We start from the raw sequence: 26,868 nt of genomic DNA, 5'->3' as shown, positions 1-26,868 counted from the left end.
AGCATCACAAGGCTGTTTACAACATAAAAACACAAAGATAATGCACGTAGCATAGTAACAAACACTAACAAGGATCATCGGGTGACCTTGAGTTGTCACTCTCAGCCCAACTGACCTTGCAGGGGCCTTGTGAATAATAAAGTTAAGGTGGAGGAAAGGACCGATCACACTGTCCTGAGCAGGTGGCATTTTTAAAAAATGGAATAATTGGAATGACTAGTACAGTGGTACCTCAGGTTAAGTACTTAATTCATTCCGCAGGTCCGTTCTTAACCTGAAACTCTTCTTAAGCTGAAGCACCACTTTAGCTAATGGGGCCTCCTGCTGCTGCTGCTGCTGCTGCTGCCGCCGCCGGAGCACGATTTCTGTTCTCATCCTGAAACAAAGTTCTTAACCTGCTTGTTTGGAGGTTCCAGCAGGGGAGCGCAGCTATCGTATACCCTTGACCGAAGAACGGTATACTCCTATCTGGGATGGTCGTCCTCTTCCACCGAGCGCACAGCTTCGGGAGGGACGCACATGGAGCGGTGAGGGAGGAAGGGGACACCCGCCTAGCCAGCCAGATCAGCCGAATCAACCCTGGCGATCAATGGGGTGACAGATGTCGCAGCCAGATCGCAGAATCCGGGACCAGGGAAAAGAGTCGCCGGAAGAAGATTGGAAGAAATTTAAAGACTATTTACAGAAATACTGTAAAATTAATGAATGTTAGAATGATGTTGGGTAGAAATTAAGTGGTTTCCAGCTGTAATGCTTAAGAGATATGGAAAAAAAGGCCTAGAAAGAAGTAATAACTAATGGTGAGGATTTGCTGAACTAACATTCTGAATTGGAATACAAGAAAGGAAGGTATGAAGAGGTCTGGAAAATATGTTAAAAGAAAATAAGTAATGAAAACGTTATTTGTTTTTTAATTATTTTTGTTGTTGTTGTTTCCTGTTTTGTTTTGTATTGTGTTGTTTTTTGAAAACTTTAATAAATATTCTTTAAAAAAACCAAAAAACCGAAGTTCTTAACCTGAGGTAAGATTTCTGGGTTAGCAGAGACTGTAACCTGAAGCGTATGTAACCTGAGGTACCACTGTTACAGAATACAACAGCAGAAACAGCAGCCAACAAGTCAACTCAAAGGCTATTTGGAAAAGGTATTGATCAGTCTTTGAAAGGGGAGCATTCATACCAACATCCTTAAGGAGTAAGTACCTTGTTTCCTAGGCTTAACAGCATGCTTCCATAAACCATTATTTTACACCCACAGGTGTTTTGTGTGGTTTTAAAGCATATTTTGAGCCTGAACCACAATAGAGGATTGAATTCAGGAAATCTTGAACTGCACCAACATTCCTTTGCTTCTGTAAGAGAAACGCAGAATAAAGAAAGCGGGGGCATCATACAATTCTCCAGGGAGGAACTCAAGAACAGCGCAAACAAGAAGGGTGGCAGCAGTTAGCATCTGAAGATGAAAGAGAGAGAAACATTCCTCAGCTTCTTCCCCTGCAATTGTTACCAGCACAATTCAAGGAAAGGAGGTTAACAAGGAAAACCCAACTTCTAACTAAAGCCTTGTCCATCCCAACCTAAAAAGGCTCAGCGAAATGTTGATTTTTCTTGCAGATAAGGCGTTTAGCAGGCCTAGGTTCAAACACACCTGGAAAGTCTGTGGTTCCAGACATTACGGAATGGTTTGGAGATAGGGAGGAGAGGAAGCACATGTCCCCTCATGCTTCCTGTTCCCTTCATTTCTCGCTACAGTATATCCGACATGGACATTATGCATCTCTCCATGTGCTAGGAACAGGTTTGCACACCAGGGATGGGGAAGCTGCAGCCCTCCAGATGTTGCTACACTGCGGTTCCCATTAGAATCATAGAATCATAGAGTTGGAAGAGACCACAAGGGCCATCGAGTCCAACCCCCTGCCAAGCAGGAAACACCATCAGAGCACTCCTGACATATGGTTGTCAAGCCTCTGCTTAAAGACCTCCAAAGAAGGAGACTCCACCACACTCCTTGGCAGCAAATTCCACTGTCGAACAGCTCTTACTGTCAGGAAGTTCTTCCTAATGTTTAGGTGGAATCTTCTTTCTTGTAGTTTGGAACCATTGCTCCGTGTCCGCTTCTCTGGAGCAGCAGAAAACAACCTTTCTCCCTCCTCTATGTGACATCCTTTTATATATTTGAACATGGCTATCATATCACCCCTTAACCTCCTCTTCTCCAGGCTAAACATGCCCAGCTCCCTTAGCCGTTCCTCATAAGGCATCGTTTCCAGGCCTTTGACCATTTTGGTTGCCCTCCTCTGGACACGTTCCAGTTTGTCAGTGTCCTTCTTGAACTGTGGTGCCCAGAACTGGACACAGTACTCCAGGTGAGGTCTGACCAGAGCAGAATACAGTGGCACTATTACTTCCCTTGATCTAGATGCAATACTCCTATTGATGCAGCCCAGAATTGCATTGGCTTTTTTAGCTGCCGCGTCACACTGTTGGCTCATGTCAAGTTTGTGGTCAACCAAGACTCCTAGATCCTTTTCACATTAGCCCCGTTCAGCATCACTAATGATCCAGGATGATGGGAGATGTAGTCCACAGGCATCCAACGGAACCACGAGACAGGCTCCTGCTGTGTGTTGTCCCCACACATTACATTGTGTCCGAAACCACTTGTACATTTTTATTTTTAAATCAGGGTCTGTATGGTGCAGTATTAGGACGCGGGTGGCGCTGTGGGTTAAACCACAGAGCCTAGGACTTGCCGATCGGGAGGTCGGCGGTTCGAATCCCCGCGACAGGATGAGCTCCCGTTGCTCGGTCCCTGCTAATTATTAATTATTATTATTATTATTATTATTATTATTATTACAAAAGCACCAATAATTCTGAAGCAGTGAAAGAAAATTCAAGAGAATCACACCCGTGAGAAAGTTGCAAGTGCAATAACTTCCAGCCAAATGCTTGCAGATTTTACAGGCTGCAACACAGTTTCAGCCTCGAAAAAGGAAATGAAACAAAAATAACAGTTCCCCGCCCCCCCCCCTCAATGCTGCCAGGAAGATAAGAGAGCAAGCCGCAGTTATGATCCCATTCACAACTGAGCCACCCACACAAAAAGCTCTCTCCACAGCAGCCGGCCTGACATCCTCTCTTTATATACTGTTGCTTTATTTGGCTTCTGCGAAACACCAGCCAATAAGGGAGGGCGTCAACAGGAAGTGTTGCTAGCTGACCGAGTTTGAATTAAATGGGCAACGCCGGGTGGAAAGCGAAAAAATTTCACCTAAAGAAAAGGAGAAGGGATACTTATTTTAAAAAAAGAAAAGCAGCGACTCGAGTCAATGCTTTCGACACTGTTTTTAAAAATAAACCCAAAGCCACTATGTGGAGCTCTTGTACAAATGCACTCCAGAAATGCAAGGCTGTAACTAGTCAGCAAGGCAGCCTGGTCTACACCAGAGAGAACTCTGCTTGTGCGTCATGTCCAAAAGCTTTCCAGGAATCGCAGAGCATTGGGGACATTCATGGGGGATTGAGACAATCAGTGGCTGCTTGGCTAGTCATCTTAGCTGCTTTGTACGCCCGGGATGAGAGGCAAAAACGCCTCCAGATTCTGGGGGATGACAGCAGGAGACAGTCGTTGTACTAGTGACCTGTTTGCGAGTTTCCCACTAGGATAAACAAAGATGATGAAGTGGTTCAGAGGCGGAGAATCCGTAGGCCTCCAAATGATGTTCGAGTAATACTAACCCATTATATTTGTTTCGCTGCAAGCCAGAACAAAGGGGGAAAGGCATTCAGAGCCGAGTCACAAAGTTGGCCAATGCAAACAGAGAACAAGGCAAGACAACGTTAATTTCCCTTGCGCAGCAGCAAAAAGAAAGCAAACTCCACTTGATGGAGCAAACTTTGCCAAGCACAACTTCCATCATCCCAAAGTCCTCTCCTGACCCATTATTAGCTCAAGAGATCTAGGTCTACACCTAAGAACCTCAGAATCTAAGACAGTGGTTCTCAAAGGGTGTGGCAGGAGACAAGGGCAAGTATGTTGGTGTTTAAGTGATCAATGTAACACTTAAACATTCCTGTGTCGTATATCATGCTGTGGTTGGACTTGATCGACAGAGGCTCATTCCATTGTCACTTGAGACAGGTGGGTGCCAACAAAGCACAGTACAGTATAATATAAAAATGATTATTATAATAATTTTACTATTATGCTGTCTATTATGCTTTTATTATTATTATTTAAATGATGTACACTACACTAGGATCTTTTGATTGGTGAAGATCAGTACTGTATATAAATCAATTTATTATTGTTAAATGTTATTTGCAGAATATGTAACTGCTTTGTTTTATGCTTTCTGGATGCCCCAGCTGCATTAGCTACTAGCTACAATGGCTAGATCCTGTCACAGAATTTTGTAGGGACTCTGAGGATCAGTTGTCCCAAACGGGGATCAAACCTGCAGCCTTGGCATTATCAGCACCACACTCTAACCAACCAAGCTATCAGGCAGTCTGCCTCGGAATACCAGCTGCTGGGAATTACAAGTGGGGAATTGCTCAGGGTGAAATGCACAACCCTCATTTCATCCTCACAACAACCCTGTGAGGTAGGTTAGGCTGAGAGGTCAACCCAGTGAGCTTCAAGGCCGAGTGGGGATTGGAACCCTGGTCTCTATCAGGTCCAACGCTAACCACTACACCACACTGCCTCTCGTGCGCAGCCCTGGCGGCATAAGATCCAGATCAGCACCTCCCAGAAGGAGCATGATTAGCCTTCAGGGTTCAGAATAACTTCCATTTTCATTGTGCAGAAAGGGGAAGGAAGAGCTGGTGGGTTTCAAGAGCTGTAGGCGTACTTAAGAGGCTCAGGCACCTGATGGCTCTTTCGGCCTGTCCTTCCTGTCTTACTGGATAACCCCAACCCGCATTTCCTTCCACTATCTGCAGCCACCACCAGCCAGAAGGAACTTGCCCCATTCCCAGCACAGCCCCTTCAGCTTGCTGCACTATTAATTTCCTGCCTCGCCAAGTTCCAAGACGGCACTGTTTGTTTCTCCAGAGATAACGTCTCCCACCAAACAAACCTTCCCTCTCTTATGCATCACATTCCATTAATAGAATCACAATATGACCCTTTTTTTACCTGGAAATGTACCAAATTTGTGGGGTCTCCTGGACCAGATTAAAAACGGCTGCTGTGCTAGGTGCTCGTTTCCACGTTGCACACTCATTTCGATGTTGGGAATCTCAGCTCTTGTGCAAAATCGGGGCTGGTGTACTTACAGCACAAGTTCAGGCACGTGAATGCATGCAACCTCCTTACAAAGGTGTGGTGGACACTTGGACACTCTCAGCAATGCACCAGACCAATTTGAGTCAGGCTACCTGCGGTGGGGTGCGCTCCCGTCGTTTGGTCCCAGCGCCTGCCAACCTAGCAGTTCGAAAGCACCCCCGGGTGCAAGTAGATAAATAGGGACCGCTTACAAGCGGGAAGGTAAACGGCGTTTCCGTGTGCGACTCTGGCTCTGGCTTTGGCTCTGGCCAGAGCAGCGATGTCACGCTGGCCACGTGACCCGGAAGTGTCTCCGGACAGCGCTGGCCCCCGGCCTCTTGAGTGAGATGGGCGCACCAACCCCAGAGTCTGGCAAGACTGGCCCTTACGGGCAGGGGTACCTTTACCTTTTTTACCAGGACACAGTGGGACACTTCTACCTCAATGGAAGTACCGGATTTGGCAGCATCAACCAAATTATATCACAACATGGCAGATGCAACAGAGCAGAGTTTCTCCAAGTTGGGACAATCTCTTGGCCAACTAGCATTATGCAGTTGATGCCCGTTTCAAGCTGTCTGTTTGTGCATTAAAAAAAATAACATTGAAGGAGCATCTCCAACCCCACGGTTCAGCCCAGACACAGAGGTCCAGCCCGGAGGGCCTTCTGGCAGTTGCCTCATTGTAAGTGAAATTACAAGGAACCTTTCAGCAGACACAAAAGGGCAATTAAAGGCATAATGAAGAGAGACACCTTCAAAGACACAAGGGCCCCCTTTCTTTAACTATGTTAATGACCAAAATCAAGACCTTGTTATACTAACAGATCAATATTCTCAGTGGAGAGGTTCTGTTAACTAATCACACCCTCCCTGTGGAACACCTTCCCATCAGATGTCAAAGAAATAAACACCTGATTTTTAGAAGACATCTGAAGGCAGTCCTGTAAAAGGTAGTTTTTATTGTGGTTTTATTGCAGGGATAGGCAACCTAAGGCCCATGGGCCACAAGCGGCCGACAGGGTCATTTAACCGGCCCACAAGCTACCCCCGAACCAAGCCGCCCACTCAATGAGTCTAAACTTATTGTGCTAAACTGGCGCAGAGGAGCGCGGGGACTCGCTTCCGCAGCGCCGGAAATCGCATCTGCACAGACACGGACACCGGAAATCGCGGGTAAACCTTGTCAACCCCTGTTTTATTGTGATTTTAATATTTTGTTGCAAGCCACCCATGGTGGCCAGGGCAACCCAGTCAGATTGGTGGTGCACATTATTATTATTATTATTATTATTATTATTATTATTATTATTATTCTGGCAACAATCAGGTCTTGTTAGTTCCCAATATCTCCTACTGAACCATATGATTCTACTCTCCAGATAGCTCAGCTGTGCAATGCCACATTAAAAAGCTCAAGCTGTTCAGTATTGTTGCTGCTGCTGCTTTTAAACAAAGGAAGAAATCTAATCCCCTCTAGCCAGTTCTACTATTTTCTACACAAGGAATGCATTTTGCCTGTTGGGTTTATAAATGCTGACCCACTCCAGGGAAGGGTGGGTAGGAGAGACACGCCCCTCAAACAACTTGCAAGCACCAGGCTTAGAAATCTAAAATTATTATTATTAAATGCACTTAGTCCTCTCTTTTTTTCCTCCAAAACGTGAACCGGCGGGGGGGCAGGCGGAATGTGAGTATTTAGAGATGAGGGGGCACGAAATTTTATCCTCGCTCAGAGAGCCACATTACCAACGTTCGCCCCTGAACCCAGACCTCCAACACATAAGGGAAACGGAAACTGAACCAGTCGGGATCTATCCTTATACAGTGGTACCTTGGGTTACATACGCTTCAGGTTACAGACTCCGCTAACCCAGAAATATTACCTCGGGTTAAGAACTTTGCTTCAGGATGAGAACAGAAATCGGGCTCCGGTGGCGCAGCGGCAGCAGTAGGGCCCATTAGCTAAAGTGGTACCTCAGGTTAAGAACAGTTTCAGGTTAAGAACGGACCTCCGGAACGAATTAAGTACTTAACCCGAGGTACCACTGTACTTGCACTGCAAACCCTGTCACAACTCAAGGCCACACCATTTCCCCTTTAAAAGGCAGAGCCGCTTGATTCAAGGACCAGGAACCCGAGGCCCAGCCTACACACTTCTGCCGGTGAATCAGCTTCTTCATTCAGAAACATGATGGTGCTGACTCATAAGAGGGTTACACACCAATAGACAGGAAATGCAAATCCAGATTCTCTCTGGTTAAACACACACACACACACACACACACACACACACACACACCCCTCAGCTCAACCCACAGGGACGTGTTGTGGCGTCCCTCACTGAAACCCAGCAAGAATCCTGCGCAGCACCTCACCAGAAGGAAGATCCCCCTCAGTTGTTGAAACCTGGTGGGATACCTAATGCAGAAAGACAACAGATGAGCCCACCTTCGCCTACACACTACAGTGGTGCCCCGCAAGACGAACGCCTCGCAAGACGGAAAACCCGCTAGACAAAAGGGTTTTCCGTTTTGGAGGCGCTTCGCAAAACGAATTTCCCTATGGGCTTGCTTCACAAGACGAAAATGTCTTGCGAGTTCCTGTGGGTTTTTTTTTCCTTTTCCCCCCCTTTTCCTAAGCCATAAGCCGCTTATCAGCTGATCCGCTAAAAGCCGCTAATAGCGCTAATCCGCTAAGCTGTCAATGGGCTTGCTTCGCAAGACGAAAAAACCGCTAGACGAAGAGCCTCACGGAACGGATTAATTTCGTCTTGCGAGGCACCACTGTATTTGTTTAAAGCGGTATTGTAACACTTTAAACCAGGCCTATCCAAAGTCCGTTTTGGGGGCCTAATCCAGCTCACTGCTCTGTTTAATCCAGTCCCTGTGGCAGTCTATCTCCTGGGGTAAAATCCTTTAAAAACCTGAACAACTTTGGTTGGCCCTCACGCATGTTCACGTCATCAAATCTGGCCCTCTTTGAAAAAAGTTTGGACACGCCAAAACTGTCATGGCTTCCTGCAAAGAATCCTGGGAGGAATAGTTTGTTACGTTTAAACCGTCTATTCCTCTTCCCAGGGAATTCTGGGAACCTTGTGAGAAGAATAAGGGGGCCAGCTAACAATCCTGGCTCTGCCTACTGTGGGCCCCCCGGCCTTTCGCCATAAAAGTACCTACGGGCGCCAGCCACCACAGAGGGTAGCCCAGTCAGTTTGCTGCAACGAAAACGGCAAAGAATCAACAAATTCAGAACGGCAAGCCTTTGGCGACCCCAATCCACCTCTTCAGAATCCATGCAGTGTTGACAAGTGTTACTGGGGAGGAGGGAAATGTGGGAGAGAAAGTTTGGAGGCGGGAAATGGTATGCTAAACCTGCAGACCACAATCCTTCACACATTTCCTTGGGAGAAATTCCACTGCAATCAGTGGGGCTTCCTTCCAAGCAAACAAAGATAGGATGTTCAAGGCAAAAAAGGATGGGACAGGTCTGTCAAAGAAACTCCTGCCCGCATACCAGCCAAGGATTTTAATTTTATTAAAGATTTTCTTGGTTTACAAAAGTATGTGCAATTTCTCTCTCTTTTTTTTTTCAAGTAACATTTTTTACAGTTCAGTTTTTTACAGACCAGCCAAGGATTATTATGAACTGTAGACCTGTGAACTTTCCCCACATGCCCAGATTTTAATCTTCCTCACCCTCTTCCCTGATGGTTTATTTAAACATCCAGCCTGAAGAATTCTGCGGGATAAAAAGCAAGATGAACAATGAAATACACAGACACACCTCTGCAACATTTTGGTTGGTCCAAACAAAGGAATTGCCCTAATGTAGTTATTTGCACCATTTCCCCCCCTTCAGAACAGAATATCCAGTTCTGGTGTTAACTACACTTTTATCCTGCCATATCTCCAAGGAGTTCAAGGTAGCATAGACAATTATTTCTCCACAGCCACCCCATTTACACACACACACCTCACACCCACTTTGTGAAGTAGGTCACGCTACAGAGCTAGGAAACCTATGGCATCTCCAAGTATTGTTGGACTGTACAATTCCCATCACCCCTAAGCCCGACCCAGACCAGGGCTCTAGCCACTACACCATGCTGCCTCACACCCTGTCTTTCAATAATAATAATAATAATAGTAATAGTAATAATAATCAAAGAATTGATGCTTTTGAATTATGGTGCTGGAGGAGACTCTTGAGAGTCCCATGGACTGCAAGAAGATCAAACCTATCCATTTTTAAGGAAATCAGCCCTGAGTGCTCACTGGAAGGACAGATCGTGAAGCTGAGGCTCCAATACTTTGGCCACCTCATGAGAAGAGAAGACTCCCTGGAAAAGACCCTGATGTTGGGAAAGATGGAGGGCACAAGGAGAAGGGGACGACAGAGGACGAGATGGTTGGATAGTGTTCTCAAAGCTACCAACATGAGTTTGACCAAACTGCGGGAGGCAGTGGAAGACAGGAGTACCTGGCATGCTCTGGTCCATGGGGTCACGAAGAGTCAGACACGACTAAACGACTAAACAACAACAACAACCACCACCACTAAAGTACACAACGGAAACCTCCATCCTGACTCAAGCTCACTTCCTTTCCTCGAGGGCTTAATAAAGATGCGATGGCCAACATTTATGCATGAGCTTAACCGGATTCAGAAGGAAGTGATTTTTATTCATTTATGGCAGTGATGCCCAATGTGGAGGCCCCTCCGGAGTGCAACCATGGGCTATGCTAGCAGTGGCTGATGGGAATTGGAGTCCAACAACAACTGGAGGGTGTACAATATTTGCTACGCCTGCTTTAAGACAGCTGTATATTATTATTCTTGCAAATAATACCACAGCAGTTCACAATACGGTCCTAGGTTTTGGTCTGAAGATGCAAGAGGGCCTGCAGAAGCAAAGTAGGTCTGCTTCTGGTCAGTATCTGGGTGGGTGACCGTATCAGAACAGGAGGTATGGCGATTTGAGTTCCAGGATGGAAGAACGGTGGGACAGAATTTGCTGTTGACATCTGTTTGTCCCAGGCGCAAACCTCAGCAGTGTATATGGAAGGCAGCCCTGTACATATCAGGGAGTTTTAAATGTTTGACGTTTTATTACATTTCTATATTTTGCTGCAAGCCCCCCAGAGTGGCTGGGGAAAGCCAGCCAGATGGGCAGGGTATAAATAATAAAATTATTGTTACTATTATTAAATTATTATAGAGTTCCTGGGCTGCTAAAACAACAAGACACCCCACTTGGTCTTGCTGATGTGGTCCAAAAGAAAGCAGTGCATTTAGAGGGATATTATAATATGATGAATGTGCAAGCAGGATTTGAATTGTGAGCAACAGAAAGATTTAGAAATTATTGTACAGTGGTGCCTCGCAAGATGAAATTAATCCGTTCTGTGAGGCTCTTCGTCTAGCGGTTTTTTCGTCTTGCAAAGCAAGCCCAGTGACAGCTTAGCGGATTAGCGCTATTAGCGGTTTAGCGGCTTTTAGCGATCAGCTGTTAAGCGGCTTATCAGCGGATCAGCTGTTAAGCGGCTTAGCGGCTTAGGAAAAGGGGGGGAAAGGGGGAAAAACCCGCAGGAATTCGCAAGACATTTTCCTCTTGCGAAGCAAGCCCATAGGGAAATTCGTTTTGCGAAGCGCCTCCAAAACGGAAAACCCTTTCGTCTAGCGGGTTTTCCGTCTTGCGAGGCGTTTGCCTTGCGGGGCACCACTGTACTGTGATTCTGATACAAAAGAGGGAAGATGGGGTGCAGGAAAGAGGTAGGGGGAGAATTGGAAAACAAGGTAAGAAGTTGATAAAAGAAAGAATGGTAGTTGTAGCTCAGTGTGACGTTAACATATGAGAGTGCTGGAGGTGTAATAGTTAAACAGGTTACCCAATCAGAACCCAGGGGGTGGAGTCAGAGGGACTATAAAACCAGCTCTGGGAGGGGGAAACAGGGAGTTTGTTAGGAGTTGGGTGGTTGGTTGGAGTGGGAGTGAATTGGGAGAGAGTCTGGGGGCAGGTTGAGTTAGTGTAGCGAAATAAGCTGAGTCAGAAACAGTTAGGAGCTAGGAAAACAAGTAAATATCTGAGAGGTGGTTTAGTGAGTGAGAGCAGGTAGCGGAAGTTATAGGTCTGGATAGGCAGCCCATGATTGTAATTGACTCAGACCATTTATGAAACCACACGCTTGTTAAACTGCAATGAATAAACAGAAGTTTATGTTCCAATTTAACCCTGACTGGGCCTGGGTGGTAGCAGCGAGAAATAAAGTGGTGAAACGTCCGGGGGCCCTGTGTGATCACCACACTCTGTTCCCCAATGCCTTGGGAGTCGAACGTTCCGGCTACTGAAGGATCAAAAACCGGAAGCGAGTGTTCCAGTTTTCGAATGTTTTTTCGGAAACTGAACATCTGATGGGGCTTCCACGGCTTCCGATTGGCTGCAGGAGCTTCCTACAGCCAATCGGAAGCCGTGATTTGAAAGTCGAACATTCCAGAAGTCGAACGGACTTCCAGAATGAATTCTGTTCGACTTCTGAGGTACAAATGCATTACATATTGGAATTATATGTGAAATCTGTGAGAATTGAATAAAATACCGTATATTTAAATGAAAAGGAAAGCAGAGCAATACGTTTGGCATCAGCTTGGCTGCAGGAGTTGCCAAAAGGAGGTGAACAAAAAATAAAAATAATAGTACTTTGTAATATAATGCCGCTACGTATTTAAAATACAGTGGTACCTCGGGTTACATACGCTTCAGGTTACACACTCCACTAACCCAGAAATAGTGCTTCAGGTTAAGAAGTTTGCTTCAGGATAAGAACAGAAATCGGGCTCTGGTGGCGCGGCAGCAGCAGGAGGCCCCATTAGCTAAAGTGGTGCTTCAGGTTAAGAACAGTTTCAGGTTAAGCACGGACCTCCGGAACGAATTAAGTACTTAACCCGAGCTAACACTGTACTCCCCAAAAACACAATTAACACAAAACCACTTTCTAAATTCACCTCAAAACTTCCAGCAACTGTGTTGAAAATATAATTTCCCTCCATAGGGCTCTGTAGTAAAGCATTTGCTCTGCAGGCAGAAGGGGCCCGGGTTAAATCTCTGACATCTCCACATAGGGCTGGGAGAAACTCTTGCCTGAAACCCTTGAGGGCTCCTGCCAGTCAGTGTAGACAAGACTGACCTACATGACCAATGGTCTGACTCAGGTATAAGGCAGCTTCCTATGTTTTGAAAAGATTATTGAAGTTCCTTGTCATCACGCTCACCTGTAAAGGCACCTGACAAGCCAGCGATGCCTTCCAGGCTCACTCACCTGCACAGGTGATAATTCTCCAGCATCCTTTCCACATGAGGTTAAGCAAACACACACACACACACACACAAGCAGCAGCACAAGATACAGTATGCAAAGCTAATAGATAATAGCCGTTGAAAGGGCCATACTTTGATCACATCCAGTGATGTTGCTTCTCCAAGAAAATATTCTGCTGCTCTAAGTTGATGAAGATCAGATACTTATAATAAAAAGAAGTTTGCTGTATTAATTAATATATGAATCTATTAAAGGCTTTTAATCCTAATAGCCCAAAGTAGTGTTTTCCTATGGGTGAGCACCCAAAAAAGTCCATTTTCAGTGCAGTCCTATAAAAACTTCTATTAATTCCATTAAACCATTAACCATTATTTATAATAATTATTATTATACTTATTATACTTATTATTATCATCATCATCATCATCATCATCATTCCATTAACCCAATATTAACCCAATTCCATTAATGGAGCTTACTTCTGAATAGACACATAGGAATGCTCAGGTAACTGACAACAATTCCCATCAGCCCCTTGGGCAATGGTCAGAAATATATTGATCCAGCAACAGTGGGAAAGCCACAGGTTCCCCACCCCTGAACTAGGACTGCCCATGCATTAGCTCACAGAAAGAGCATACTGGCAGCCATCTTTTCTTTGACAATCTGTTGCATGTTTATGTTAGAAACAGCCCAGGTCGTTGCATGTCTTTATATGCTCGGTTAACACAAGGTCATGCAGGTGGCTTTTGTATGTGATGTTAATACAGTTGTACTTTGGTTTGCAAACGCCTTGCGAGTTGAGTGCTTTGGCTCCCGAATGCCGCAGACCCAGAAATGAGTGTTCCTGTTTGCAAACATTATTTGGAACCCGAATGTCTGACGCAGATTCCGATTGGCTGCAGGTGGAGTTTGGGGGGGTGGATTTTGGACCGAGTTTGGCTTTTTAGATGGTGTTCCCCACTATACACGATTTCACGTATACATGTGGTACCTAGGAATGTAACCCCCATCAGTGGTGAGACACCTGCGCATCAGGATTTCTGTCATTTAATTCTACTTGGGGCTCATCATGCTCTTCCACGACTGCTGATTTATGTATCTTCAATGGGACTGCCAGATCAGGAGCATCCCAGATCCTGAGATTTCAGGGCCCAAGCCTGAGACTTGGTGATGTCACAGGGACAGGCCCTGGAGATGGAGGTTAATTGGGAGAGGGGAGCAGAGGAGGGCAAACCACATGCATAACCTTCTTAATATTCTTTTACTCTATTAAAGGCATTTTCACCCACCTGAAGATTCAAGCCATCCACCTGTCAGAGGAAGGCAAACCTGGAGACTGGTCAGAACTGGAGGTCTGGTAACCTTAATGTATAGTTTTTAATATATCGACCAAATATTCTATTGCTGCAAACCACTTTCTGTTCATTTTGCAGTTTGGCAAATAAGTTAAGCAGATACACACACCTTTAAAAAATAAATGGCACAATGACTGTACAGCTTTCCATTTCCGACTTATTAAAAAACCCACATACAAAGTGGTTTTGGAGTCGTTTAGAGGGTTTGTTTTTTTAAAAATGGTCCAAATAAATTAGCCCACTTCATTAAGTGACTTCCTGTGTCACCTTTGGGCATTCTCACCCGCCAAAGAGAGTTCTGCAAATGTGCCAGAAGGGAAGTGGGTGATGACAGGCCTCCAAGTATGTGCCGAAAGGATATTAAGGACCGATTTTTACAACACAGCAACCGCTTGCTTTTATCACACCAGCTTTTGAGGCATTTCCAAAAGCTTCTGGCTGTCTCCAGCAAAACTCTATTCCACAAGACAGTAGCTTAGTGGTAGAACATTAAGTCCATTAATACAGGGATGAGGAATTTATGACCCTTCAGATCAGAGCTTTCCAAACTTTTCGCGTCAGTGACACACTTTTTAGACGTGCATCATTTTGCAACACAATAATTCAGTTTTACTAGCAAACTGGAGGTTGAACTAACCCCTTTCCAGCCCCAGGAGGAGTGCAGGGAGTATGATACACCTAGAACACACTGACATATCATGACACACAGTTTGGAAAGCTCTGCTGCAGATGTTCCTGGACTCCAATTCCCATCAGCCCCAGGCAACATGGCCAATGGTCAGGGATTGTGGGAGCTGTAGTCCATCAACATCTGGAGAGGCCCGCAGGTTTCTCACCCTTGGACCAAAGTTACTTAGCCCAACCAGAAAAACATTGCCTGCCTGCCCATACATATTTGTTGACTCATCTGCCTGCCTGCACATACCTATGTTAGTCAGTGATGGACAACTGTCCTCCAATTTTCAAAATTCTCCCATTTCATTTGCAGGCAAGAGATTCTTACCCACCGCAGGCAAATCGGGCAAGCTGCTATTTACGAGCCTGCCATAAAGCAAGCCCGGCAAATGAAAACACCGAAACGCAAAGAACATTTCGGTATCTAGCCGTCTCTCTCTCTCTCTCTTCTTGCCAGTTACGCAAGTAGTAATTACTCTATTATGCCTAACTATGCAAACAACGTGCGGGCCATACCCCAGTAGTCATTAACAGAGTACTTAAAAGGGTTCCCCGGCCTTTGATGTGGGGAATTAACAAATAACGAAGCATTCTTGTTCCAACTGTAATCCCAGAAAGGGACATTCCCTTGTATTTAAATTTTTATTATTTTTATCTTAAGCAGAACACACACAGCTCAGGTGTGCTGCCTGGCCAAAAGTGTCAAACACAATTCCATTTTCATACGCTTACAATTCCCACTGTGCTCAATGGGGTTTATTCAATGGGCACGGCACTGCAGGCCAGTATGTTTTTTGTACAATTAACTGCAGTGTCGGCACAAACCAAGCTGTTTTCCAAATTTTGCTGCCTTCCCCCTCTCCGCCCCCCCCCCAAAAAAAACTAGAATTAAACCACTTCAGCAGCCTTGGAAATACTAAGTGCAGGACAAGGATGCTGAACCTCAGTCCCAGGAAATAAATGATGCCCCCCCAACCTGTCTCCCTGGCCCTTGGGACCCCCACCCCTCAAGGCCATGGCCGACCGAGGATCCTAGCACCCAGGCAGGTTCATATACAGTGGTACCTTGGGTTACATACACTTCAGGTTACATACACATCAGGTTACAGACTCTGCTAACCCAGAAATAGTGCTTCAGGTTAAGAACTTTGCTTCAGGATGAGAACAGAAATCGTGCTCCAGCGGCACGATGGCAGCGGGAGGCCCCATTAGTTAAAGTGGTGCTTCAGGTTAAGTACAGACCTCCGGAACGAATTACCGTATTTTTCGCCCCATAGGACGCACTTTTCCCCCTCCAAAACTGAAGGGGAAATGTGTGTGCCTCCTATGGGACGAATGCAGGCTTTCGCTGAAGCCTGGAGAGCGAGAGGGGCCGTTGCGCACCAACCCCTCTCGCTCTCCAGGCTTCACGCAGCTCTCCGCCGGGCTCCCACGGCTTGCGGAGAGTTGCCTGTTCTGGGGGCTAGGGTCGGGGGAAGCTCAGGCTTCCCCCACCCCAGCCCCGCGCCTGGGGGGGAAATAATTTTTTCCCCTTTATTTTCCCCCCAAAAAAACTAGGTGCGCCTTATGGGACGGTGCGTCCTATAGGGTGAAAAATACGGTAAGTACTTAACCTGAGGTACCACTGTATAGGGAGGCACATTCTCTCAGGGAGCCTGGGCCCAAGTCATATAGGGCTTCAGAGGTCATAACCAACACTTTGAATTGTGCAGTTGTTTTCATGACCTGGGGTAGCCTAGCTGGTACAGCACGAGACTCTTAATCTCAGGGTTGTGGGTTCAAGCCCCACAGCGGGCAAAAGATTCCTGCACTGCAGGGGGTTGGGCGTGGTTATCTACGTGCGCTCCCTTCCAGCTCTACAATTCTATGCTCTCTGGAACAGGCGCCAGTCAGCAGCCGGGCTGGAGCATTCTGGGGCAGCTGAAGCTTCCAAATGAGAGGGGTTTGATATTTTGTCCAGGACAGGAGGACACGGGCCACAGACTCCACCTCTGCAGAGCCACAGGGGTACTTGCATTCATGCTGGGGGCTTTTAAAGCATCTCAACATATCCCTCGCTGCCAGTGGCAAGAATTCAGACTGAATCTTGCCCTCTGTCTCTGTACTGCTGTTAGCCGCTGCATCCTCCAGCCACTTACTCCAGGAAAGGAAGCTGCCTAATACCAGATCAGACCATTGGTTTTTATCCACCTACATCTATCGTCCACAACAGACACGTCCTACTCTATAGAGACTGCGATCTACTCCCAGTATAATGTGATCTACTCATTGTCATTGCCCACAACTGTTGAGCTTTCCTCAGGGGAAGAGACCAGAGTTGAGCTTTTTTTGGGAAAGGTGTCAGACCATCAATCACAACAGTCCGCAGCCCTCACTCCTCCTCCCACTCTGCCACCAACTAAGGGAGTTAAAGCTTTCACAGCAGTGCCAGCAGGGGCAGGATGCGTTGCCATTGCTCAGGAGCAACCAGGCAATCTCTTTTTTTACTCCTGCAATCGACATGGATAACCCTGGCAATCTACCTGTCGATCATGGTCACCCGGTTGGTCTACAATTACCAGCAGCACCTCTCTAGGGATTCAGGGAAGCAACATTCCCAACCCTACCTGGCAATGCCAGGAATTGAACCCGTGACCTTCTGCATGCAAGGCGGAATCTCTGCCAGTGAGCTAGGACCTTTCCCCAGCAGGACTCTTATTCTGCCCTGCGTCCTCTGACATGCGGTGAGGACCACAGGAGCTGTGCAATATCTTGCCCCTTGGACAGAGTTCAGGCAGTCGAGAACAAGCAGCCGGATCCCACGCAAAGAGGACTGAGATTTGGAAACAGAAACGTGAGCAAGTGTTCCAAAACAAAAGCATGACACTATCTGCCCATCCCACCAAGGCTGAGTTACAGCTCAGAGCTGCTGGATGACACAGAGCGAAGCTCACGCAGCCTGTGATGATAAGAGCAGAAATATGAAACATCTGTAGAAAGAACTGGCGCGGCACAGGGGAAGAAGTGCCTGTGAAGCTCATAAGGGCAAGCAAGGCCTTCTGATTTCTCCATGCGTTTGTACCTTATACCATCATTATGCCACCCAGCCTCTTAAGGAACTCAACTCACCCACTTTATCTTCACAAACAACCCTGCAAGGCCAGGCGCAAAGAACCTTGCGGTGGGCCAGTGCTCTAACCACTGCACCACACTGCCCCTCATGTTTATATGCACAGATAAAGACAACACACACATTTATAAGATACGCATTACTTATAACACAAAATAGCATACACCATCTTGAGCTCCTTGAAGGAACTGGGGGAGATAAATGTAATAATTTACATGTTATAGAGAGGATTGTTTGGCTCCCTCTGTCAATTTCAGACAAGCTGTTTTTAATTTCACCAATAATTTAGCAACGTCTGTATTTTTTTGCTTAACTGGTTTTTCAAACCCTGCTCTTAGGTTTAAGCCGGGAGCTTGTTTCTTAGCCATCCGTGCTGTTTTATTAACATTTTATGCCTTTTTTCCTTCTTCTGTAAGCTATTTCTCAAAGAAAGGCAGGACGCAAACTTCCAAATAAATAAATATTGCCCGTACAAAATTTTATAGAGAAGCACCTTTTCAAATTCCATTTCTTCACTATGTTGAATGACCCTCGCACACTAGTGTGACCCCAAAATATATAACTCGGGGTAAGTTTGGGGTAGGGAGAAGGAAGGCTATGTGCCACCAATATTCCATGACGTTCCACAAGTCTTTAGCTGAATCAGTGCCCTGTTTATTTTCTTTATCCAAAAAGATGTCTAGCATCACTCCGCTTTTGAATAACTTACCAGAAAAGCGGTATTCCTTGTCCAATGCAACACACTGCGCAGAGTAGGGATTACACGACTAAACGACTAAACAACACCAACACTTTCACACTAGTGCAGTTTACAACATACACACAAAGCAAAAAAGAATACATCCATCATAAAATACAATCCACTGTGTAATCCACTGTGGGTGCACACCTGGCACACCTGTTTGCACCCACAGTGGATTACAGAGACCTCGATACAATTTTGGACTGAAAAATACACTCAGATTTGACACCTAAAGCGGTGATTCCGATTCCGCACCAATCACACTACTGGCAAGCCACCTTCCAGATATTACTGTACCACAAAACCATTAATAATCACCTAATTAATAGTACTGGCAAATTGCCTTTCATAAAGGGAAGAGGGCACAATCAGGAAGATCCCGTTCTCGGAGTGCCAGAGCTATCGTTAGGCCAGATTTATAGTCACAAGATTATTCCATTTGACTTGTGCACTCAAACATTTCGCATTTGGGAGAGATCAGCAAGAGATCTTGCATTGCTTATCCTTGCAAAAAAAAAAATTAATTTTTTTTGGCGGTTTCGAGCGTTGTGCGTTTCCTGCCATCCGTTTCTGAACACCGAAGTTTGCATTGGGGTGGAGGAGCGCGGGGGTGCGAGCAGTTGGCCTTCGCCTGGAGCGCAAAAGAGCTCTTGCGCGACCCACGCGAGATCCCTCTCTTACCTTTCGGAAGGGACATGGCTCTCTCTCTCTGGCTGAGTGGATCGGCGGAGGAGAGAGAGCGCGGCTTCCTGGCGGGTTCCGCCCGATGAAGATCCGGCTAGGCGCCCAGGTGAGGCAGCGGGAGACGTCGGGGCAGGGCGCGCGCCGGCAGCACCCAGGACATGTCCAAACAGCCTCGCACCCTTCGCGGGGATCGAGCGCAACAGCCTCTGCCGGTGGGCGGCGAGGAGCTTGCATAAAAGGAGCCCCGGCCCCGCCCAGGACCATCCGTTCTGCCCCCCGCATTGGCTGCCTTCTCTGAAGGGGGCGGGGTTGTGCTAGGCCACGCCCCCTTCCCTGCTCTACCTTTTATACTCAGGTAGCCCTGCAGGGAATCCCAGTCACCCGACGCGCAGTGGAGAAGCGTTGATCTATGCACAAGGCGGAAGGTGCTTTGGGTGCCGCAGGAATCCTCGTCACCGTCTTCCCCTGCAAGTTTTTTTATTCTTATTATTTCTGTACAGCTTTATATTTTTAATAAAAATCTCAAACCGGTTTAGGTAAAGGTAAAGGGACCCCTGACCATTAGGTCCAGTCGTGGCCGACTCTGGGGTTGCGGCGCTCATCTCGCTTTATTGGCCGAGGGAGCTGGCGTACAGCTTCCGGGTCATGTGGCCAGCATGACTAAGCGGCTTCTGGAGAACCAGAGCACCGCATGGAAATGCCGTTTACCTTCCCGCCAGAGCGGTACCTATTTATCTACTTGCACTTTGACGTGCTTTTGAACTGCTAGGTGGGCAGGAGCAGGGACCGAGCAACAGGAGCTCACCCCATCGTGGGGATTCGAACCGTCGACCTTCTGATCGGCAAGTCCTAGGCCCTGTGGTTTACAGCAAAGCAGTTTACAGCATATTAAATCAATAAAACATACATAAAACAAGCTGAAGAAAGTCAAATGTAGAGCATACAGTCAAAGCAACATAACAGAAAACCAAAAGTGTTATCTTAAAAGATTTCAAAATAAAAGTTGGTTTCCCTGCACTGGGTTACCACTGGCATGCTGTGTTTCAGCATCCGAGGGCTTGCTTCTTCTGCGCCCTTGCCCTCTGAGGTTTGGCAAGAGGCTGCCAGGAAAACAGGAAGCTAGCTGCTGCTACTAGCCATCATTGGCATAAGTTAAAACAGTAAAATCATCCAAAATCATCCAAATGCATTGATAATCCAAACACATACAATATATAAAAGACTACATAGGTAAAGGTAAAGGTACCCCTGCCCGTACGGGCCAGTCTTGACAGACTCTGGGGTTGTGCACCCATCTCACTTAAGAGGCCAGGGGCCAGCGCTGTCCGGAGACACTTCCGGGTCACGTGGCCAGCGTGACATCTCTGCTCTGGCCAGAGCCAGAGCCGCACACGGAAACGCCATTTACCTTCCCGCTGGTAAGCGGTCCCTATTTATCTACTTGCACCCGGAGGTGCTTTCGAACTGCTAGGTTGGCAGGCGCTGGGACCGAGCAGCGGGAGCGCACCCCGCCGCAGGGATTCGAACCGCCGACCTTTCGATCGGCAAGCCCTAGGCGCTGAGGCTTTAACCCACAGCGCCACCTGCGTCCCAAAAGACTACATAGCCACCATTGAATAAATCAGGAAATGTTAGATTTAGCTTTAAAGATCTTGGCTAAGTACCCCGAAACAATCTTTGTAGTATCATCCCTCGACAAATATTGGATGACAGACTCTTTGTAAATCAATATTTTGAGCTGCAAGGCAGTCCCTAGGAGATCTCTGCGATGAGTGTTGAGAAGAGGGCAATCCCAAATTATGTGATGGTGTTTTCCTATTACAGGAACAGAATCTGTTCTGGGAGGGGATTTATTTATTTTTTTTAAACCTCAGGAAGCTAGTTGTCTTGTTGCACCGAGTCAGAAAAATCCACAATTATCATGTGGTCCGTGGAGGGGGTGTGGGTGGGGAAGTTTGGGAATTTAGGGAAATTTGTATTTAGGGAAAATGTGTTATCTCCAGATGTATCACCATAGGTAAAGGTAAAGGTACCCCTGCCCGTACGGGCCAGTCTTGACAGACTCTGGGGTTGTGCGCCCATCTCACTCAAGAGGCCAGGGGCCAGCGCTGTCCGGAGACACTTCCGGGTCACGTGGCCAGCGTGACATTGCTGCTCTGGCGAGCCAGAGTCGCACACGGAAGCGTCGTTTACCTTCCCGCTGGTAAGCGGTCCCTATTTTTCTACTTGCACCCGGAGGTGCTTTCGAACTGCTAGGTTGGCAGGCGCTGGGACCGAGCAGCGGGAGCGCACCCCGCCGCAGGGATTCGAACCGCCGACCTCGTATCACCATGGGGGACCATAAAAACTAACTGTTTCAGAACTCAGCTACATTACAACCATGTGTATCCCATCCCATCCCATCCGTCTACAGCAGAATCAGTGGCGTAGCGTGGGGGGTGCAGGGGGGGCCGGCCGCACCAGGTGCAACATCTGGGGGGGGCGCGCTCGCCACCTCCGGAGTCGCCGAAGAGCCTCGGGCGCAGGCTGTAGCAGAGCCCCATGTCTCGCGGAACCGACGAGCTGTGCGCACGTCCGGGCTGAAGGCGTCCGTCAGGTAGCGGCTCTCAGCGCTCGCTGCGGTCCCCGCGCGTCAGGGCCGCAGAGGGCGCACCAGGCAGCCCCTCCTCACAGCCCCGCCGCTGCTGCTGCTGCTGCAGCAGCTGGGCCATGTTGCATTTTCCTCGCCTCTCTGCTCTCCTCCTCCTCCAGGCAAGCAGCGTCGTTTGGGCGGCAGCGCCAGCGGCAACTCGCCTCAGATCACCTGACACGGACCCGCCGCCGTGGCTACCTTACTGTAAATACCCCAGCTCAGGCAGCAGCAAGAAGAAGCTGGCAGTGGCGGCAGGTTAGGGGTTAGGGGCGCAAATTACTTGCCTTGTCCCGGGTTAGGGGGCGCAATTTACTTGCCTTGCCCCGGGTTAGGGGGCGCAAATTACTTACCTTGACCCGGGTTAGGGGGCGCAAATTACTTGCCTTGCCCCGGGTGCTGACAACCCACGCTACGCCGCTGAGCAGAATAATCCCACAATGCATTAAAACAGCCCATTAAGAGTTTCACCCAAATGTTTGTACGGTGCATCGTGCAAGATAGAAGCACTACATCGCCGTCGTCAGGAAGCTGCCCCATGTGGTGAACCAGGGAACTACAAGTGGCAGCATTATCTGCGGAGAACCACCCAAGCTTGGAATCTGGAACTTTCAGAGCAGAATGAGCTATCAAAAGGGATTCTTGTTCCAGCTTAACATTGTGTGGCGGGCAAGAGTCACATCCACGCCACACGTTCCTTAGCACTTTTATGCCACATTAGGAGTCACAGGGAATCCTGGGAACTGTAGTTTGTTTTGTTTTTTTTAATAGATTTTTTTTTTATTTTAAAGGTTACATGAGTAATAAAAAAATAACAACAGAAAAACACCCAATTAAACAAAAAAAGAAAGCAAGGTAAAGGTAAAGGTACCCCTGCCCGTACGGGCCAGTCTTGCCAGACTCTGGGGTTGGTGCGCCCATCTCACTCAAGAGGCCGGGGGCCAGCGCTGTCCGGAGACACTTCCGGGTCACGTGGCCAGCGTGACATCGCTGCTCTGGCGAGCCAGAGCCGCACACGGAAACGCCGTTTACCTTCCCGCTGGTAAGCGGTCCCTATTTATCTACTTGCACCCGGGGGTGCTTTCGAACTGCTAGGTTGGCAGGCGCTGGGACCGAGCAGCGGGAGCGCACCCCGCCGCAGGGATTCGAACCGCCGACCTTTCGATCGGCAAGCCCTAGGCGCTGAGGCTTTTACTACATAAAAACAAGTCCCATCAAAGAAAAAAGATAAAAAAAGGAAAACAGTCAAAAAAGAAAAAAATGCATACAATCAAAAAAAAGAACAAATCAAACCTTTACATAACTTTCTTTCTTTAGCTTATTTCCTTGACCTCCTCACACCTCCCCTCTTTGTATTCTGGTTCTGTTAGATATTTCAGCAAATCCTTCGTCTTTGTTTTTATCCTAATAATTTATCTTAATATACTGTAATTTAACATTCTCTTCTTTCACCAATTAATCATCCATTTTTACTTTGTTTAATCTTATTTCTCATTAAAACTAGAAATATTTGAACTTAATCTCTTAAGACATTTCCCCTAGGGTCATAAAAATTTCATTCCACGATTTTTCCATCTCTCATTAATTTTTTTTTTAATCTCCATATATACACTTTAAATTCCCAATTTTCTTCCACCGTCTCCCCTCCCCGGTCCTGGGAACTGTAGTTTGTTCAGGGTGCTGGGAATTGTAGGTCTGTGTTTTATTATTTATGAAAACGGTATCCATAGATCTAAAGGCAGTTCACAGAGAGGGCACAACCAGGAGCCCTCACGCAGGTGCCTGCTTCCATGGGGATCCCCGCCCCATTCTGGAAAAGGCAGCAGAGCAACTCAGGTTCATAATGAACAGGTGTGGACCCCAGAATGAGGCGGGCGAGGGGCCCCAGCATAGCTCAGCCCAGTGCTCCTCTCTGAGGATGTTGGAGGGATTCCCTGCCAAAGGTTGCATTGGCTGGTTGGGCTCTCCCCTGTGCAGGCTCCAGTGGCGGTGAGCTCAGGTGGCGGTTGCAACTTGCTCACCCTGGGTCCCGGCAACCCACGCTATGCTGCTGCATCACCAGAGGCCACCCCTAGCTCTCAGTGTGGTGTAGTGGTTAAGAGTGCTAGACTCGTAATCTGGTGAACCAGGTTCGCTTCCCCGCTCCTCCACATGCAGCTGCTGGGTGACCTTGGGCCAGTCACACTTCTCTGAAGTCTCTCAGCCCCACTCACCTCACAGAGGGTTTGTTGTGGGGGAGGAAGGGAAAGGAGATCGTTAGCCGCTTTGAGACTCCTTAGGGTAGTGATAAAGCGGGATATCAAATCCAAACTACTACTACCCTTCTTCTTCTTCTTCTTCTTCTTCTTCTTCTTCTTCTTCTTCTTCTTCTTCTTCTTGATGTTTGGGCCCTGAAATCTCAGGGTTTGGCATGTTCCTGAGCTGGCAACACCCTACACCAGGCATGGCCAAACTTGGCCCGCCAGTTGTTTTCGGACTACAACTCCCATCATTCCCTAGCTGACAGGGCCAGTGGTCAGGGATGATGGGAACTGTAGTCCCAAAACAGCTGGAGGGCCAAGTTTGGCCATGCCTGCCCTACACACACTGGGGTGAAAAATAGGGATCCAAATGCAGTCTGGCCTCTCTGTGTGTGTCTTAACTCCCTCTTATCTCGAAGGGTGGAATTGGGTAAGAAGGTGGACAGGAAAAGAGAATCCATATGAGAAGAATGAAAGGGCGGGGAGGCATTAGGACAGCATGCGTGGGCGGAGAAGTTATTCATTTCAGTAGGAAAGGAAGGTGTGGAAAGGAAGCTGTTAGGCTATTAATCTGTGCCATGGATTAAAGGAGTACCCACCACCTGGGAGGAAACAATGAGAGATTGCAGGCCGCTCCCACCAATGTTAAATGTGTCTTTTGCACCTAAAAGGCAAATACACTGATAATAATTATAATAAGCCTCTGCTGCAAGGAAGGTTTGACAGGTATCTGCAGCAGGCAAGCAGGTAGCAGGGGAGTTTAACCCATTTGCACTTTGCTGTGGTCCTGAGGGAGGTCCCTTCTCTAAAACTGAGGTATCTGTGCTGGGAGAAATCCCCCAGTTGGTTAACTCCTGAGAGCCCCACCACAACTACCTGCAGCGAAAGGCTAAACATATAATCCAGGGTATAGATAACACGGTACAAGAGATGCCTCTTTTATTTACTTTATTGTTCATTTGTTGCATTTCCATCCCACCCTTTTCCTCCAAGAACCACTGTACATTTAAAGCAGGCTTCCTCAACTTCAGCCCTCCACATGTTTTTTGGCCTACAACTCCCATAATCCCTAGCTAGCAGGACCAGTGGTCAGGGATGATGGGAATTGTAGTCTCAAAACATCCCAGTTTAAGGAAGCCTGGTTTAAAGTAATATTAGATCGCTTTAAATGGTAATGGCTCCCCCCCCCCCCACCGAGTCCTGGGAACTGTAGTTTGTTACGGGTGGAATTAAACCATTCTGGGAAGGGGAGTTAGGGGGTCTCCTAATGGCTCTCAGCACCCCTTAACAAAACAGGGGCGGCCCACCAATTAGGCAAGGTGAGGTGACTGCCTTGGGTGGCAGGATCCACAGGGGCGGCAGAGCCAGCCTCCAAGGAACATATTGCCAGCTGTCGCCACCACTGCTGTGGTAGCAGCGTGGCAACTGCCCTTCACTCTTTGGGGGCTCCTCAGCAGCCCCCGCCATTCCGCCTCTACAGCAGCCTCTTGGCAAATAGGTGCCACTGTTCTCCTCCCACCACGGGGAGTAAATGGCAGAGGCTGCCCTCTGGGGGCTGCCGGCATGCTTCCGAGCAGGCCCCTTCCTCACCACCCACAACGCTTTTGATTCCCACTTCAACCATCGGGTAAGGCTGATTTTATTCTCGCCCTTGTTCCCGGTATAGATCTTCATTCACCCCCTTGTTCCCTGGTGGGGTTCTATGCAGGCAACTCCCCATTGTGTTCCGGGTCATGGCCCACTCTGTTTTGGGGCCGAAAAACGGTGCCCATGTTGGCAATTGCGTACATGTCAAACGTGTGCAAAGGGGGAGTTGCCTGTACTGTGGTTCATTTCAGGCGCCAAAGTGCCCTGGACCAGACCTGTTAACAAACTACATCTCCCAGGATTCTTTGAGGGAAGTCATGACTGTTTAAAGTGGAATGTTACTGTTTTGAAAGCATAGTTTGATGGGGTCTTCATTATGTTTTGGGCATGAGCCTGAGGGAAATAATGTTCACCACCTATGATGGATCCTAAGCTTAACTCACCAGCAGTATAGGAGTCTAGGGTGTCGCACAGATAGTGTCGTTTGATGGTTTAATCACAAGGTGGCATGGGACTTGTTTGAGCTGTGAGTTTCAAGACAGCCAAGGTGCTTCCAGGTGAGGCATTAGGTCAGCCTTCCTCAAACTTGGGTTTCCAGGTGTTGTTGGACTACAACTCCCATCATTCCTAACCAGCATGGCCAGCGGTCAGGGATGATGGGAGTTGTGGTTCAAGAACATCTGCAAACCCAGACTCAGAGGTAGAAGAGGAGGGCTGGAGAGGGGACAAGAGGCAGTGATGGGGCAGGATTCTCCCTGAAGAATCCAGAGAGTTCCAAGCAGGGAGGCTGCTTGGGAAAGACCCTGGAGGGGAGGAGTGTTGCAGGGTGGGGAAAAGGCAGGGACCTTCAGTCCTTGCAACTGCTTCACTGTAGCAAGACCTACTGGGAAGAGATGCTAGGATAACTAGGCCTGCTCTGTGAAGAGTGAAGAGCACTGACACCATGTTTTTTATTGCTGTTCATGTGACATCCAGTCAGCTGCTCAAGGAGGGCAGGTGTTGGCACCAGCCCAGGTTGTATCTGGACTTCTACTTAGGAAGCTGCCTTATACCAGGTCAACCAACTGGTTCCTCTAAGCTCAGTATTTTCTGCAATGGCTCTCCAGGGTTTCAAACTGGGAGTATTTCCCAGTCCTACCTGGAGATGCCAGGGATGAAACCTTCTGCGTGCAAAGCAGGTGTTCCAACATCATACTATGACCATCCCCAGAAAGGCTTTGATATGAGGCTCAGGTTATAAATAAGCTCT

At 47.6% G+C, this 26,868-nt stretch overlaps 1 protein-coding gene across 1 annotated transcript in view; it reads right to left on the bottom strand.

The window, feature by feature from the left end:
• MAP2K3 (mitogen-activated protein kinase kinase 3) overlaps positions 1 to 19,359 on the bottom strand; it is a 72,227-nt gene extending 52,868 nt beyond the window's left edge. Inside the window, exon 1 of the mRNA XM_079953971.1 lies at positions 19,161 to 19,359. Coding sequence (XP_079810097.1) covers positions 19,161 to 19,176 — 16 coding nt within the window. The 5' untranslated portion in view covers positions 19,177 to 19,359. The remainder of the gene's footprint in view (positions 1 to 19,160) is intronic.
• Positions 19,360 to 26,868: the final 7,509 nt, after the last annotated feature.

Source organism: Podarcis cretensis (assembly GCF_951804945.1).
Source record: "Podarcis cretensis genome assembly, chromosome: 14".
Lineage (NCBI taxonomy): Eukaryota > Metazoa > Chordata > Lepidosauria > Squamata > Lacertidae > Podarcis > Podarcis cretensis.
This window is presented reverse-complemented; position numbering and strand designations above follow the sequence as displayed.